General features: G+C 40.8%; 2 protein-coding genes across 15 annotated transcripts in view; both read right to left on the minus strand.

The window, feature by feature from the left end:
- The window catches only part of Nek10 (NIMA related kinase 10), a 162,929-nt gene extending 153,094 nt beyond the window's left edge, over positions 1 to 9,835 (minus strand). For 3 of the 5 annotated variants that reach the window (XM_070018725.1, XM_070018722.1, XM_070018726.1), the window contains exon 1: positions 9,665 to 9,835. The gene's annotated coding sequence lies outside the window, so the exon portion shown is untranslated. Of the gene's footprint in view, positions 1 to 4,680; positions 4,875 to 9,651 lie in introns of those variants that run through there. The other 2 variants (XM_070018723.1, XM_070018724.1) reach the window with 2 other exon arrangements.
- A 2,955-nt stretch (positions 9,836 to 12,790) lies between these two features.
- Slc4a7 (solute carrier family 4 member 7) overlaps positions 12,791 to 16,972 on the minus strand; it is a 97,484-nt gene continuing 93,302 nt past the window's right edge. For all 10 annotated transcript variants that reach the window (XM_070018731.1, XM_070018733.1, XM_070018728.1 and 7 more), the window contains one exon: positions 12,791 to 16,788. In XM_070018731.1, the coding sequence (XP_069874832.1) occupies positions 16,707 to 16,788 (82 nt within the window). In that variant the 3' untranslated portion in view covers positions 12,791 to 16,706. The remainder of the gene's footprint in view (positions 16,789 to 16,972) is intronic.

Consider the following 16,972-nt stretch of genomic DNA (forward strand, 5'->3'; position numbering starts at 1 on the left):
TATTCCAGAAGAGAGAAAGATGAAGATATACACTTCCATGAATTTGTTACACTTTCCATCACTGTGAGCAAATACCCAATATAAACAACTTAAAGGAGAAAAGGTTGGTTTGGTTTCAGAAGTTTTCAGCCAACAATCCTTGACTTCATGGTTTCTGGGTCTAAAGGGAGCCCATACACATGGTGGTAGGAGAATGTACAGTGGCTCTCTGACTCATGGTACACAGGAAACAAAAAGAAAGAAGGCACCAAGGTCTAAGTGTGACATTCAAAGACTCACTTCCTCCAAAGACTCACTTCCTCCCACTAGGCCACACCTCCTATATTTTCCACTACCAGCTAGGAACCAAACATCCAATCCATGAGTTTGTAGAGTTTGATTTGATATTAAAAAAAAATCACAGCCGGGCACCAGTGGCTCACACCTGTAATCCTAGCTACTCAGGAGGCAAAGATCTGAGGATCACGGTTCAAAGCCAGCTCAGGCAGAAAAGTCCATGAGACTCTAATCTACAATTAACCACCAGAAATCTGGAAGTGGTGTTGTAGCTCAAGTGGCAGAGCACTAGCCTTGAGCTGAAGAACTGAGGGACAGTGCCCAGGCCCAGAGCTCAAACTCCATAACCAACCAAAAAACGAAAACAAAAACAAAACAGTTGTTTCAACGGCACAGTTTGACTGGACTATGTGGTAGGTATGATTTTAAAAAATGCTTTATTAGCTTACAATTGTACATCTCCATGTATTGGAAAGCCCATAGTGAAAATCCATGCAAGTATTTCAGAGGAATTAAGACAGACACTGGTGGCTCATGCCTGTCAGGATTACAAATTCTAGCCACCTGGCATCTAAGAATCATAGTTCAAAGCCAACCAGGGCAGAAAAGCCCATGAGACTCTTACTGCCAATTAACTACCAAAAAGCCGGAAGTGGAGTATGGCTCAAGTGGTAGAGTGTCAGCTTTGAGTTAAAAAGCTAAGAAACAGCACCTAGGGCCAGAGTTCAAGCCTGGGACAAAGGGGGAAATAACAAAACACATCAGTTCCTTCATTCTTTATGATGAGACAAGGCTGACATACCCACAATAACATGTATTTATGTGAGTTTTCCTTCAGTCTTCCTGAAACTTAGGTTAAGGGATAAAGCTGAAATTTAGTTTGGGGAAATTTTGTTGTTGTTTTTGTGCTGGTCCTGGGGCTTGAACTCATGGCCTGGGTTCTGTCCCTGTGATATTTTTGTTTAAGACTAGTGCTCTATCACTGGAACCACAGCTCTACTTCTGGCTCTTTTTTTAAGTGGTTAATTGGAGATAAGAGTCTCATATACTTTCCAGACCAGGCTGGCTCTGAACCACAATTCTCCTATTTCAGCCTCTTGGGTAGCTAAGGATTATAGGAGGCATGAACCACCTGTACGGCCTTTTTTTTTTTTTTTTACATAAAGAAGTGAGGTAGATGGACCCAGTACTGTATCTCAGATGGGATGGAAAACATTTAGTGGGGTTTGGCATTCCCAGATGTAGTCAAGCATAGACACACATAATCACAGTCCTGACTCATTGTTGACATTTCTAATCCATTTCTGAAAAGAAACTCTCCAAAGGAATTCTGATCTTCTATTGCGGTTAAAATTTTAGATTGATGCTAAAGAAGTCTCCAGAGACACCTACCTCCTTTGCTCCTTGATCTCTTGTTAATTGCAGGGTAAACATGTGTGACAGAGTGAGGGATCCAGGCTGTGGTAAAATTACCTAATTGACTGTAATTAACCTAAACTGTGCAAGGTAAACCCACTAACTAAATAACAGGGAGGATTTGTAATCTGCTTTTCAGATCCTTCACCAGGAAGTCCTCTTCCCACCTTCATGTTTCCCCCTAAAAGCCAAAAGATCCTTAAGTGGTCTCACATTTCATACATAAAAGCAGAAAACTATTGGACTCATTATAGGAAATAACTTCAAATCCCTCACATTTCATAAATATAAAGCAGAAAACCATAGGACTCATTATAAGAAATAACTTCAAATCCCACAAATATTTTTTCTTTTTACCAATACTTAGGCTACATCTTTATAAATATTCCATTGTATTTTCTTCATTTACTAATGGTTAGAAAACAGCACTTAACAACAGGAAGAAAGTTTAGTATGCCTGAAGTTAATCATTAGTTTGTATCAGACTTATTTTAATTTTTTTTTTGTAGGTCATGGGGCCTGAACTCTGGGCCTGGGCGCTGTCCCTCAGCTCTTCAGCTCAAGGCTAGTGCTCTACCACTAGAGCCACCGCATCACTTCCTAATTTTTGTACCAGCTTTTTGGTGGCTAATTGGAGGTGAGAGTCTCACAAAATTTTCTGCCCAGGCTGGCTTTGAAGCACAATTCTCCTATCTCAGCCTCCTGGGTAGCTAGGATTATAGGCATGAGCCACCAGCACCTGGCTTGTATTCCTGTTGTTTTTTTTTATTGAACTCTGGGCCTGGGCACTGTCCCTCAGCTCTTCAGCTCAAGGCTAGCGCTCTACCACTTGAGCCACAGCGCCACTTCCAGCTTTTTTTCTTATGTGGTGCTGAGGAATCGAACCCAGGGCCTCAGGCATGCAAGGCAAGCACTTTACCAATGAGCCACCTTCCCAGCCCCTCCTGTTTTAAATTATACATCCTGCACTGAAAGTATCCAGTTAAGCCAGTCACTGGTGGCTCATGCCTAGACTCTTAGCTACTCAGGAGGGTGAGAATTGTGAAGAGTTTTGGTTCAAGGCCAGCCTGGGCAGAAAAACCAGACTCTTAATTCCAAAATAAGTAGCAAAAAGGAGGGTTGGAGGTATGGCTTAAAGAGCACCAACTCCTGAGTCCAAACCCAAGTGCTTCCAGAAAAAAAGGAAAGGAAGGAAGGAAGGAAGGAAGGAAGGGAGGGAGGGAGGGAAGGAAGGAAGGAAGGAAGGAAGGAAGGAAGGAAGGAAGGAAGGAAGGAAGGAAGGAAGGAAGGGAGGGAGGAGGGAGGGAGGGAGGGAGGGAGGGAGGGAGGGAGGGAGGGAGTCAACTTGTTCGAAAATAAAACATAAACACACATTGCCAAAGTACAGTGAGGGAAATATTCAAGGAAAAAAACATGTTAGACAATCCACTACAGCTAAAAAAAAAAAGTGAGCATGGTTCTCTAGTCTAAGTTAGAGTTCATATGATGTCATATCATATAGTACTAATTGGTTTGGATTGTTTGATTTTTGTGCCAGTACTGAGGTTTGAATTCCAGGCCTTTTGCTCATGCTTGGCCTTTGGGGGTCATGGCTGGTGCCATGAGCTACCACCTAAGCCACACCTATGCTTCTGGCTTTTTGCTAATTAATTGGAGATAAGATAGTCTCAGATTGGTCTGCCTTGGCTGGCTCGGCACCATGATTCTCTGAGCTCAGTCTCCTGAGTAGTCAGAGGTATAGGTGCTGTTAGTTGTCTATGGGACATGTGTGGAGTTAGTAGAACAGAGACAGCTTTTGAAGAAAGACACTTGGACCTGCGAAGCTGGGAGCTATCGCCTAGGTTAGGAACAGAATGGGGATGAGAAGGAGCAGGTGGAGAGCTGCTGGCCGGCTGCTGAGAAGAAAGGCACAGTCTCCCCCAAAGAAACTGGAAAGTACAGAAAAGCTGAAGCAAAACAAGACAAAATACAGGATGACAAAACACCTTTCCAGGTCATCAGATGCAGACTGTGACTCCACTGCCTGCATCTTCCAGATGAGGCCCCAAGGCGTGAACTGTGTCCAAAGCCACACAGTTGTTTTAGGAGAGGACTAGAACCCAGTTCACCTTCAGGGTGAAAAAGACTAGATTAATAGGAAATGCTGACTTTGGCCCTGAGTCAAAGGCAAACAGACAGAATGGCTGGTGTGTGTACTTCAGCTCCTAAATGCTGGGGTGCTTTTAAATACCTCGAATACCAGAATGAGCTCAAGCAAAAGTTTGGTAAGACCTCCATCTCAACAAACAAGCTAGTCATACAAGTGAGTGCCAGGAATCTCAGCTACAAGGAAAGCATAGGTAGCAAGACTGCTATCCAAGAATGGCCCTGTACAAAAGATGTGAGACCTTGCTGAAAAACAGCTTAAGCAAAAAATAAGGAGAGGTAGGAGCCTGGTTCAAGTGGCAGAGAGCACCTGTCTAGCCTCCAATCTCTCTCTCTCTCTCTCTCTCTCTCTCTCTCTCTCTCTCTCTCTCTCACACACACACACACACACACACACACACACACACACACACACACACACACACACACACCTCGAGCCAATGATAACTTTTGCTGTGGGAACTAGTATCCAATGATTACAGAACACTGGTTTGAAACAAACAAACAAAAAATCCCCCTGAGAAACGTGGTGCCACTGGCTCATGGCTGTAATTCTAGCTACTTCGGAAGCTGAGATCTGAGGGTTTGGGTTAGAAGCCCAGCATAGGCAGGAAATATAGGAGACTCTTAACTCCAAATAACAAGCAAATAAAAAGGTAAAAGTAGAGCTATAGCTCAAATAGTAGAGCACTAGCCTTGAGTGCAAAAAGCCAAGGGACAGCATCTAAGATCTGAATTCAAGCCCCAGCACTGGTATACATTTTTTAAAACTCTCCTTATAATAAAAGGAAGGCATAGATAATACATGACATTTGCATTAAATATGGGAATGAAGAGACTCACGTGCGGTCAGGAGCTGCGTGCTCACAGGAGCTGGATGAATACCTCAGCCTCCATCCCTGTGTGTTCGGGACTTTGGGAAATGCACGTTTGTCGGCCTAGGCCACTGGCTGTGGTGGGGAGAGGGGCCTCTAGGGAAGACCTTCTTTCTACTTGCTCCCAGAGTGACACTAGACTGGCTGGGGGTGACAGTGGAGGTGGTGATAGGAGTGGAGAGACCGAGGCAGTCCATGTTCAACACGAATGTGAAGTGTTGTTTGTGACTTGCTTGTATCCATCAAATTCGGTCAAGCTAACATTCTGGCAATGGGAGTGGCATTGGAGGGTACTGGGAGAGACATGAGGAGAAGCCCTGGGCCAGGAATGGCTATGATCAGGCGCGGGGGGGGGGGGGGGGAGTACAACAGGGATCCAGATCCCTGGGAAAGCTTGTAGAGGTCACCTGCAGTGTTACTGTAACGCCTTTGCTTCCGTGTGAAGACCTTACACTTCATCAGCCACTACTAGACGGCAAGTTGAAAAGAAGTTCGATTTCAGTGTCACAAAGCCTTTATTTGAACGTTTAAGCCTAATATAGCTCTCCCCCACCCCCAGCATTCTGAAATATTCATTTTAATCCTGCAAACAAATCCTTTGAGCCAGGTAGTGTGAGAGGAAAAAAAAATAGTGTTTTCTGTCCAACTAAAAGTGCTTCTGTCTCATAGGTTGATATTTTTGGGGATTGATATTTCCTGAAATTATTTGCTTTGTGACTATTATCAGCACTGTTTGTGACCAGCAGCCATGTAAATCTTGTGTCAAAGGAGTTAAAAGAATAAACTGTAAATACCAGGTGTGCTGCTTGTGACTAGCTAGCCACATTAGCGAAATAAATCTTATCAAAGGCGTTAAAAGAATAAAATTGCAACTACCAAGTGGGCTGCTTATTAGAAAGGATTTTTTTTTTTTTGGCCAGTCATGGAGCTTGAACAGGGGGCCTGCGAACTGTCCCTGAGCTTGGTTTTACTCAAAGCTAGTGCTCTACCACTTGAGTACCACTTCCAGCTTTTGATGAGTAGTCTATTGAAGATAAGAGTCTCTTGGACTTTTCTGCTTGGGCTGGCTTCAAACTATCATCCTCAGAGGCTGTGAGCCTCCTGAGTAGCTAGGATTACAGATGTGAGCCATCAGTGCCCGGCTAGAAAGAGAAATCTTTATCAATGAAGTTAAAAGAAATGAGACCCCCTTTTGAGTGGGAACTTTCCACTGACCTCATCAACCTCCTGTGCCTGCCAGCCACCTGCTTCGCAGCCCCACACCCAGGCAGGTGGATGGAAAACACTGTAAACCTTAAAAAAAGAAAAGAAAGAATCGCCCCTTTCTAACCTTAGTAATCAATTATACTTAGAATGGGAGCCTAACTCCTTGACAAGGAGAAGAAACAGTTTGAACTGGACTAAAAATGCAGCAAACTGTCCCGCCCGGCGTGCTTGCCCAGCTTCGGGGAGAGTAACAGTGTTGCACCTTTTGTACACAAGTAAACTGCCTTGATGAAAGCTCCTGGATCCATTTCTGACACCGGAGAGCCATACAGTTCTAACAGTAGCATTGTAACCCTAACTTTCAGGAGAAGAAACTGAGGCACTAAAAAAAAAAAATCTAAGGAACCTGGCCAAGATCTCATGTGTAGTAATAATCATACCAGAGCAAACATGTCCATGGTGTTTACTATGCCAACACAGTTCTAAGTGCCTTTCATATATTACCCAACATCATGGTAGTGGCTCTAAAAGGTAGCTCCTATTGGTTTTCCCACTTTTACAGATGAGGAAAATGTAGCACTGAGAAGTCATTTTTCTAAGTCACACAGCTTGGTAAGTGGCAAAGCAGAGATCTGAAACCAGGCAAAGGTTTCCCTCTTAATCTAATACTATGCCATCTCTTATTCTTTGGTGTCATTAATCCCACATTCTGTTTGTCCAAACGAACTTTACCTTCTTCTTAATAAACAAATACTGTATATACACCTTTTTTTTTTCAAATTAATTAAACAGCTGTCTTTGGGAAAATGCACTCAGTACATTTTCCTAATGGCACAGGGCTATAGCTACAGTTGCAGGGCTTTATAGGCTCTGCTTTTCATATTTATGTTCGTGTTTCTAAAAGCATTACAATTTTTTTTCCTAGATATGATCCAGACAGTTATCATTCTGTCACTTTCATTCTGCTGCTTTAAAGCTAGAATCCATGTTTATCATGAACACTAGCTGGCTGGTAGCACATCTCTGCAGTAGAGCATTGTCTGGCATGCACAAAGCCCTGGTTCAATCCTCAGCACTGCAAAATTAATAAATAAGCAAACAAATAAATCAGAATACAAGATTTAATAAGCTCTCAAGTATTAGGATTACCCATTATGACAATTCTAGATTCTAAAGGAGATGAAGAGGAGTCTAATAGTAAACTCTTAATGTGTCAGATGCCAGTGACTCACACCTATAATCCTAGCTATTCAGCAGGTTGAGATCTGAGGAAGGATAGCAGTTTAAAGCCCACCTGGACAGGAAAGTCTGTGAGTCTCTTACTAGTTGACTATCCCTGATTCATTTGATTTGACCTTTGGTTGGGTTTTATGGTGGCTGTTTTTTAAGCTCTGTAGCCCAAGCAGTCTTTGAACTGTCAACCCTTTGGCCTCAAGCCTCTTAAGTGCCGAGATTCCAGGTGTGGTCACCAGTAGCCCAACAGAATAATGACCTTGTTTATTCACTGTGGAATAGCTGGCTGTTCAGTAAAACACTTTGACTGGCAGAATGAAGGTCTAAATCATCTAAGTCATAGCTCAGTGATAGAGCGCCTGACTAACCAGGCCCACAGTTTAAGAAAGAAAAGAATTTCTAACTCCTTTCTGTCTATCAAAGTGCACAACTCTTTCCATTTCAAACTCTTTCAATTTCAAAGTCTGGCTGGCTCTGGACAAGCAAAGAATATTCCAGGACCTTTTCCTTCCTATTTGCTCTACTGGCTGTCCCTTCTTTATAACCACCCTCATCTGGCTGGAAGCTCTGGGCTGTGTATGGTCAATAAGTACTCACAGAGTGAGTGAGCCTTTTCCCTGGATTAGAGCAGAGGCAAATACAAAAGTTCATGCAGGTGGCTCACACCTGTAATCCTAGCTACTCAGGAGTCTGAGGTCTGAGAATCCGGGTTCAAAGCCAGCCTCCTAGCAGAAAAGCCTATGAGATTCTTATTTCCAAGTAACCACCAAAAAGCCAGAAGTGGTGGGGTGGCTCAAGTTGTGGAGCACCAGCCTTGAGTGAAAAGGCCAATCCAGACAGCCAGAACACAAGGCCCTGAGTTGAAGCCCCAGTGTGTACACAAAAAAAGAAAGAAAAAAGAAAAGTTCATAACTAAGTAAAAGAATGACAAAATAATGTTCTGGAAATCACCCTTGACTGAATCAAAAGATACATTTTTATCTTTTTCCTTTTTGTGAACTAATCATGCAAATGTCATAGTTCCAACCTTCAATATACTTTGAGATTTAAATATATGAAAATTGAGTGTAGATAAAGTATTCACGTGGCAGAGATTATGCATGCTTAGTATTTAAGACAATCCTCTGAAATGGGTGTTAAGTGTTAGCCATTGCTCAGCTTTCCCTCTAAAATGTTGATTAAAGGTTGGTAATTTATTAGAGTCCATCAAGCAGAAATGTTGGCATTAGGACTCAAACCCATGGATGTATAACTGCAAAGCTCTGCTCTTGCAAATGACATTGTACTCTCTCTCTTAAATCATTCTATATAACAAGTACCATCCTAATTACTATGGCATGAAACAGACTAAGTGAAATTAAAGCCCTTGAACTCAACATTGATCATCTGTAAGCAAAAACTTCATTGGCTAGAAGTTGTTTCTTTTGGAAACAAGATCACTGTGAAAAACAACAACTTCTCATCTTTGGGAGTCATTCACTTCACAGTATTCGTTGAGCCGGGTGTCATGCCTGGCACTGCACTAAGCCCAATGAGTAGGAGAAACAAGGGTCTGAAGGAGGAAGCAGCAAGTGATCTGGGAACACTCAGACTGGAGACTGAGAGTTGCAGGTGAGGCAGCAGCTCCAGACTGATGAAAACCCTTCCCAAAGAGGAGAATGGGGTCATTATGGGGACCATCAAGGGGAAATGTTGCTAGACGGCTGAGGAGTGGCCAGAGCCATGGAGAGATGTGCAGGGATTTAAGCAGGGAAGGGAAATGGCTGTAAATGTTTCATTAAAGATTAGTGTAACAATGGTGAGAAAAATGGATTCGAAAGGGCCCAGACTTAAAATCAGAGAAGCAGGGTGGGTGTTAAATGGAACCCAGGGACCAGAGGAACTTGAAGACAGAACTGTGGTTGAAGTGTGGGATCGTTTAACATCTGTTAAGTCGGGGCAGCCTTCACAAGGGCGATTCGGAGCAGAACAAGCGATGCTGAGAATGTGGTTTGGGCAGCTGAATAGAGGGGTGGTGTCCAAGGAGGGGAGAGTCTACCAGGTCGGTAGCAGTCTAGTGGGTAGGGGGCCCATGTGTGGCTAAGGCATTTGGGGGGGTGGTTAGTGCTTAGGGGAGCAGTCTAGATTGGAGGCGTGGGCTTTCTAGTGTGCCCGAAGGTATACAAGTGGAAGAGCTGACTCGGGTGGACTAGAAAATGCACAGGGCAAGTCCAAGAGGCTCCTGGCAAAGGGCGGGGAGGAGGGAGGAGGAAGATGAAGGCGCCTCCAGAGGCATCAATGCATCGGAGGCGGCTCCACTGAACCAGAATTCCTTCCTTTCCGAAATGGCAGGCCCGGGAACACACTGCGGATGGCCCCTTCCCGCCACCCACCACTCAAAACCATGGGCCTTGCGGGGCCTGGCTCCCCGGGGTGCCCGCCTGCCCTGCCCCCCTCTCCATCCCGCCCTGGGCGTGGGAGGGCGGGAGGCCCGCTCCGGGCAGCACCCAGCACCGCCTACCCGACTCACTCACCACCGCGCTGGAGGGACGGTCCCTCAGTCCAGCCAGCAAGACTTCCTGCTCATCCCCTGGGCCTCTGGGCTGGGGCTCCCGCCCTACCCCAACTCACACAAGGTCTGCTCAACGGGCGGCCGGCTGCAGCGGCACCGTTGATTTTCAATCAAACCCTCCTTCAGGCCACCAACCGGTGTTGCAACCCCGACACTTGTTCCTCGGCCTCAGCCAATCGGAAGCCGCTATGCTGCCGAGCTCAGCGCGCCCTAGCGACGTGTGACGCCCGCTGGAGTTGCCCTAGCAACAGAACGCACTGGTTTCACCCCCAAGGCTGCAGCAGTCAGACTCCAGGTTTCCCTAGACAGCCTTCAAGGGCTACCTGTGAACCTACACGGTGTAGATTTGTCTGGACTTAATGAGGTGGCTGAAGAAGAGCAAGTTTCATCCTGGGGTGTTTAAAAAATTGCTATGGGATAAAAAGCCAGTCCTTTCGGACTAAATTGGAAAAGGAACTACTGCAACAGTCTATCTATCAGATAGCACAGACCATTTAAGCCCACTGTCCCAAGCAAGAGAGAAAAGGTGGCCTGGAACTGGAGAGCCAAGATACTCCTATTTTGAGTCTGCAGAGAAACCTGCACAACTTTTTGAGTTGCATTAAAAAAAAAAATAGTATCATGGAGTCTTAAAATTTGCCCTGGTGGCTTCACATCTGTAATTTTATCTATTTAGGAGGCTGAGATCGTCTGTGGAACTCATCTCCAATGAACTACCAAAAAACTGGAAGTGAAGCTGTGGCTCAAAGTGGCAGAGCACTAATTAGCCTTGAAAGGAAAAGCTCGGGGACAACACCCAGGCCCTGAGTTCAAGCTGCACAACTGACAAACAAAACGCCCAAATTTAACAAATGCCTCAACTTTGTGCAGGAAGTATTTCCAAATTATTCCTTCCTGTTTACCTCATCTGGCAGTCAATTTTTCTCATCCTCACTTAGACTTGTGTGCAATAAACACCCAAAATAGCCACACATGATGGAGCTACCTAGGAAGCAGGGGTAGAGCTTGCAGTGGTTCTGAGACTGGGTCTTAACCACAAAGATGGGATATTCCCTTGACAATCTCTTCAGGCTCAAGACTCTACCAATCCATCCTAACATCACTGTAAATGAAGGTTTAGTGTGCCCGACATTGGAAACAAACAAACTTCTCCAAAATTGATTTGAAATTAATGCAGTCTCCCTTCCTTAATGGTTCTCTGCTTTGAGTAAATAGGCCAAATGTGACTCAAAGTATCCCCAACTCTCCCCTTGTGAGTATGGTCCTATACTGAGAAAGTCACTCAGGTAAATACAGAATTAAATTTCAGAGATTAAACCATTATGATTGGTGTGTGTGTGCATGTGTGTGTTCATGTTGGTACCAGGGCTTCAACTTAGGGTCTCCGCTCTCAGCTTACTTGCTCTTGGTTGGCGCTCTGCTTGAGCCATGCCTGCAGTCTATAGTGTTTTTCTGGTTAAAGGTCGTGGTGTCTTACACATTTTTCTGACCTAGCTGGCTTCAAACTGCTATTCTTAGATCTCAGCCTCCAGAGTAGCTAGGATTACAAGTGTAAGCCACTGGTGCCTAGCAAAAAAAAAAAAAAAAAAAAAAAAAAAGTTTTCTACATGTATATTTAAATTAAGCAGCAAGGCAGAATGACTCTATTTTCTCCTATCTTTCTACTTCTCTGAAAGAAAAAAAAAAACCTTAATGTTTTAGACTTCCCTGAATATACCCAAGAAGGGAAGATGTAAAGGGCAAGAAAGACACTCACTCTACTAGCAAGAAAGACACCAGCTTCAAATCAGGCTTTCAAAAAAAGAATAGCAGAAAAGTTTCCCAAATAACAGAAGTGTTTTCATTATAGGTATAGAAATAAGCTGGGCATTGTAATCCTAGCTACTCAGATCTGAGGGCTCTGGTCAGAAGCCAGCTGGAGCAGAGAAGTCTGTTGAGACGCTATCTCTAAAATAATTAATCACACACACAAAAACAACCTTAAGTGGAGCTGTGGCTCACGTGGTAGAGCATTAACCTTGAGTGGACAAGGCTAAGGGAGAGTGCCGCTCCCGGAGTTCAAGCCCCAGTACTAGAAGCATACACATAGCAATGGATGGCTGACCATAGAAAGAAATGTCACTCAGGAAGGACAAGGCCTCAGAGAGCAAGGATAGACCAAAAGAAATAAGCAGAAACTCAAAACTGTTTGTTTCTTCCCCATTCCTGGGATTCATACTTTTGAAGTTTCATAGTCATTAAAACCCCTAGCATCTTTCCCCATCTTCCTTCTGATAAGGTATGAGAATCAGGAGGGAAGTGCTGCACATGCTACATGGAACCAAGACCTGGAATTTGCTGTTAAGGAAAAACTTCATAACAAAACCAGCCATTTGTATGAACTCTGAGGCCAGGAAAGGTTAGGAGGTTGGAAGGCTGCCTCATCAGTATTCAGAAGGCTGAGAACTAGACCCTAAAAGGTCAAACAGACAAAACAAATGTGTAACTGACTCATAGGGTCTGGACTCTATATAAAGCTTGAGACTTTGGGAAAAAGATAAATCTCATGTTAATGGCTGTAACCAGATAGATCGATAGCTTGTTTTCTATGCATAACCTGTCATCACTGTACTGTATTGTACCTGTACTGAACTAAATAAACTTGCTTCTGGAAGCTTGGGGTTCAGAAGCCAGTGAGCACTGAAGCCCCCAGTCCCTGCTCTCTTTCTTTCTGTCTTTTCTCATTTCTTCAGCTCCAGTATCCCAGGTGTTGCGGTAGCAACAGCCATTAAAAACAAAAAAGAACAAGTTTGTGATGTGTTATGCAAATCATTACATAGCACATAGCAAAAATTTCTAGTCATAAAACAAAAACTGGAGTCATTTTTAAAAGGGTCTCTCTTTCCAATATTTCCTAATGATCAAAATGCCATTATAAAACAATTTTGTGTCACCTGTGTCCTGCTTGTCTCTCTCTCCAGCAATAAAGCAATGCATATTGGGAGGCAGGAGGCAGGATCCACTACCAGATCTCCATCCCACCCCATCTCAAGCTGAAGATATGTAGCTCTTCTACTAAAGCACAAAGACAACAGTCAACAACTTATTAAGTAGACTTTTATTGCTTTTTCAACTTCAGTAAGATCTACAAAAAATAGTTCTCGTCTAACAATTGTGAAATTTGAAAGGCAGGACTGTTCACATTATAGACGTCGGTAGAGACTTGTACTTCATATAAATGAAAATATGAGTTCTACAATTTAATGTTTAATTTATTTTGGATTTTATTACAAAACAGTTATTGTAATTATAAAAGTCATAAAAATTGTAACTGTACTTGTGAAATTACACCAAGGTATCAAATATTACATGGCTGAATAATAAAATTCAGTCTTTGTATATTTTAAACATAGTAAATATACTGGAAGACACCTCCTGGCGGACCCTGAAAGAATAAAACCTTGAATAATAAAGCAACATACAAATCAACGTGCCAGACATGTTAAAACAGCAACACATAACGGGCCTACCAATTATGCCAAAGTATGTGCCAAACAAATTCAGAAGTAATCTTCAGACAATTCTAATTCCAACTATGGTTTCCTATAATTACTACTTATTTTACTTTTGAAAAGTTGAAAAGCTTTAAAATCAAAATTGACAAAATTTGCAATTTGAACACAATCTTAAACCTTGAATATACTTAAAATCTTTAAATTCACCTTCTAACAATAAATAATTATTGAAATAAATGAAAAGGTATTTCACATATTTGTACTGTATACAATAACAATGAGGCAATCTATATAAATAATTTTCAAAAATTAAGTTATTTAATATAAACATTTTGAATTACTGTGTTATGTCAATATTGAGCTTACACATATTCAAATCTGAGCATTCAGAAACAGGATTCACAAATTAAATGCTGCATCAACTGACAGAACCAATGTCCGTGACATAACCCTCCTCTATACAGCAAGCCCAGTTTCAGAGACCATTTTTCTTCTACAGATTATTTTAACCTGCCTTTCCAAAAGGAAAAAGTTTAAAAGCTCTTCTTCTCACACAGAAACTTTGACTACATGAAAGAAACAAATATTTTTTTGGTTGGAGAAAAGAAAACCTAGTATTTCTGAATTTCTGAATGGTTAAAAAAAAAAACTCCTTTATGAATACATGCATGAACACATAAAAAAGTTTTACCCTATAGATTTTACAGAAGACTTGGCAAATATCAACACTGACACACCACAGCTTTACATAACCTAAGACTAGTAACTTCACACACACACACACACACACACACACACACACACACACACACACACACACACACACACACTAAGCTACAGAAAAACTGTGTGCTTCATTTCTTCTGAATATCTAATATTATTTTAAAATATATAAAAAAAATCACCCTTTTAAGGAAGCTAATTCATTGTTTTCTCAAAAGCTGCTATTTTAGATTTGAAACAGCAATTAAAAGAATTTCAGATGGTCAACATCAGGACTTACTATAATCTTTGTAAACAGATATCTATAAATAAATAAAATAGAGTGGAGAAAAGAATATCCTGAGTTGGCTCTGTAGCCAGGGTATTCAGTAGCACTAAGCTCCATTTTGAAAAATCAAGGCATCTAAGAAAGTGCAGGACTGTTTAGGTCAATTTATTTTGTAAGTGGAATATATACAGGTTTAATTATTTTGCACCTTGAGGTAAATCTGTACATAGCAACTACAACTGCTCATATACACCTATGTAAGGCAACGTTTAAAAATCAACATATAAATTATATCTTTCGCATCTTGTAATGAATGCCATCCATGATAAGCACTTAGAAGAAGCAGTTAATTACTTAAAACAGGAGTTACCTCCACTCTTGAATGGAGAAGCCCTATCAGATCATTTTATAATCAAGTAGTCAAAATAAAGCAGAAACCATCAGTAATAGGAAACATAGTAAAACATTGTTGAATCTAAAGTATTTTGCAAGTTATGGTTTTTCTGGCACTGAATCATTGCTATACATAATTAAAAATAAAATCACAGAAACAATATAATACCAGGTAGTTTTCAGCTTAAATTTTAAATTCACCTCCTGGAAAATAAGTTGTTAACCCTTTGATGTCCACACATAGGGAATGACAGGAGGAGACCCTCTTGCTCAGGTACATCAGGGGAGTTAGAGGAGCAGCAGCAAAGTCTGGGGAATTTGGATGATTGTGCTACCATGAGTAAAATGGAAACCCTCATGTGGAAGTTGATACATGATGGTGAGCACCATGGCCAATACTTTCCACCAACTGCAATATCAAACATGACAGCTATCTTTTTAAAGAAAAGCAGCCACACTTTAATTAACTTCATATCTGAGGCAGAAGTTAAATCTATTATTTTTTACCAGAATACGAAAATATGGTCGCAGGTGTGGAAATTACACTACTTAAGTAGTTTAGAATGGATTAAAAACACTTCAGAATTACTAAAATATCAGCTTTTGACATTTCTCATGATCTTTTGGTAAGAGCAGTTTCTTCATACTTTTGTTCTTGAATCACAAATGACTTAGAAGAGCAAATTAATTTCATTTAAATATTTTCAATTTCATTCTCTGCCAACCCAGTTTCAGAACCTCATTGGCCCTGCAGGCTTAAAAAGAACAAAATTTAATGATTTGTGGGGAGCTAAGAGCATATATATATATATATATATATATATATATATATATATATGGAGAGAGAGATTGAAATAATTTGTTAGAAGTTAAAAGGGTAGCTCAGAAAGACTAAAAGCCAGACGCTAACACAGAACAAGAAATGCATGCCATCAATCTGAGACATACACAATATGCCAAATTTTCTTTTAAAATACAAACATGGCAGTGCTTTACATCACAAATGTAAATAAAATCTGTTAACTGCTTTCAGATATTAAGCATAAATTTAATTGAGCACCAAGTATTTACATTTTAATCTAAATTACCTTTTCAAATTTTGAATAAATTTTAAGTGTAGAATCAAAGTATTTTAAAACAAAATTGCGAGTAAGCTATTAAATATAACCAATGCAATAGAAATATCAGAAAATGAAAGGCAATTCTTAATAAAATAATACTGATCATAAACCAATGAGAGAATCAGGATTCCTGATTATTTTAATCATCCTATTATAATAGAAAAATACTAACTTGAACCTGATACAAATTAAACCACTTAAATAGAGCAAAGGCAAAGAGTAGACTGGGACTTCTGAGACTTTTAGAAATGTGTGATTATTTAGAAAATTTCTACAAAGTAACAAAACTTTACTACTGCAAACTGTCATTTTACAGCTTCAAAAATCCATAAGGTCATGAGTGGTATGTGCAGCACATCAGAAGTTACCTACAATTTCACTTGCCTATCTGCATGGAAGCTTTTTGTAAATTTTTAAGATTTTTAAATTCCTAAAAATCATAAATAAAAACCATAATTCCTATCCAGAAAGTTTCTACTCTGACATTGACCTCTATGGCCAAAAAAATGCCACCTCTTGTGCAGAATGATGGTATCCACAAAAATGGAGACACAAGAGAAATCAGGACACACCGTTTCTCCTGTATCATCAACAAAGATCCATTCCCTGCTCTCCCTAGAAAGCACTAAAAATGTGACCGAACACATGAATGTTTTTAGAAACTCAAGTAAAAATTATAAACAGGTATCTCTTAAGGCTGCTGTAACTGCCACTGAAGAAAACAAAAAAATTTAAGAAAAGCAGATTAAATGTATTCTCCATATCATTCGATAGCAGAACAGAAAAGCATTTTTTTCCAACAAAATAAATATTTGAATGTACCTCACTTCTAAGAGACCAATATATTAACATATAGTCTCCATAGTGCCCATAACAAGTTTCAGATGACTACTTCAAAATACCCAGCAGTCATGTATAAATAACATGACATACAAGTTATACATAGTGACATCACACATTATATATATAGTTATATATCCATATATAATTCCTCTTTGCTCAATTCTATAATGAAGTTTCAGCATCCATGTATTTCTTTGATGGCTCATCTTCAAAATTTATTGTCACACTCACAGGCTTTTCAGGGCTGTTTGAAAAAATAAGGAAAAACAATTTTAGAAGAAGAAATACTAGGTCTAAATATGGCCAACAATGACTAAAAAGATTGTGAAGTTCTGACAAAAAAAAAAAAATTTGAAACTTCAAAGACCAGGGGTTCACTTGTGAAGGTCTACCTAGCAAGTATGAGCCAAAATAAAAACAAATATTTA

Source organism: Dipodomys merriami, unplaced genomic scaffold, assembly GCF_024711535.1.
Source record: "Dipodomys merriami isolate MVZ:Mamm:240054 unplaced genomic scaffold, mDipMer1.0.p SCAF_13, whole genome shotgun sequence".
NCBI lineage: Eukaryota > Metazoa > Chordata > Mammalia > Rodentia > Heteromyidae > Dipodomys > Dipodomys merriami.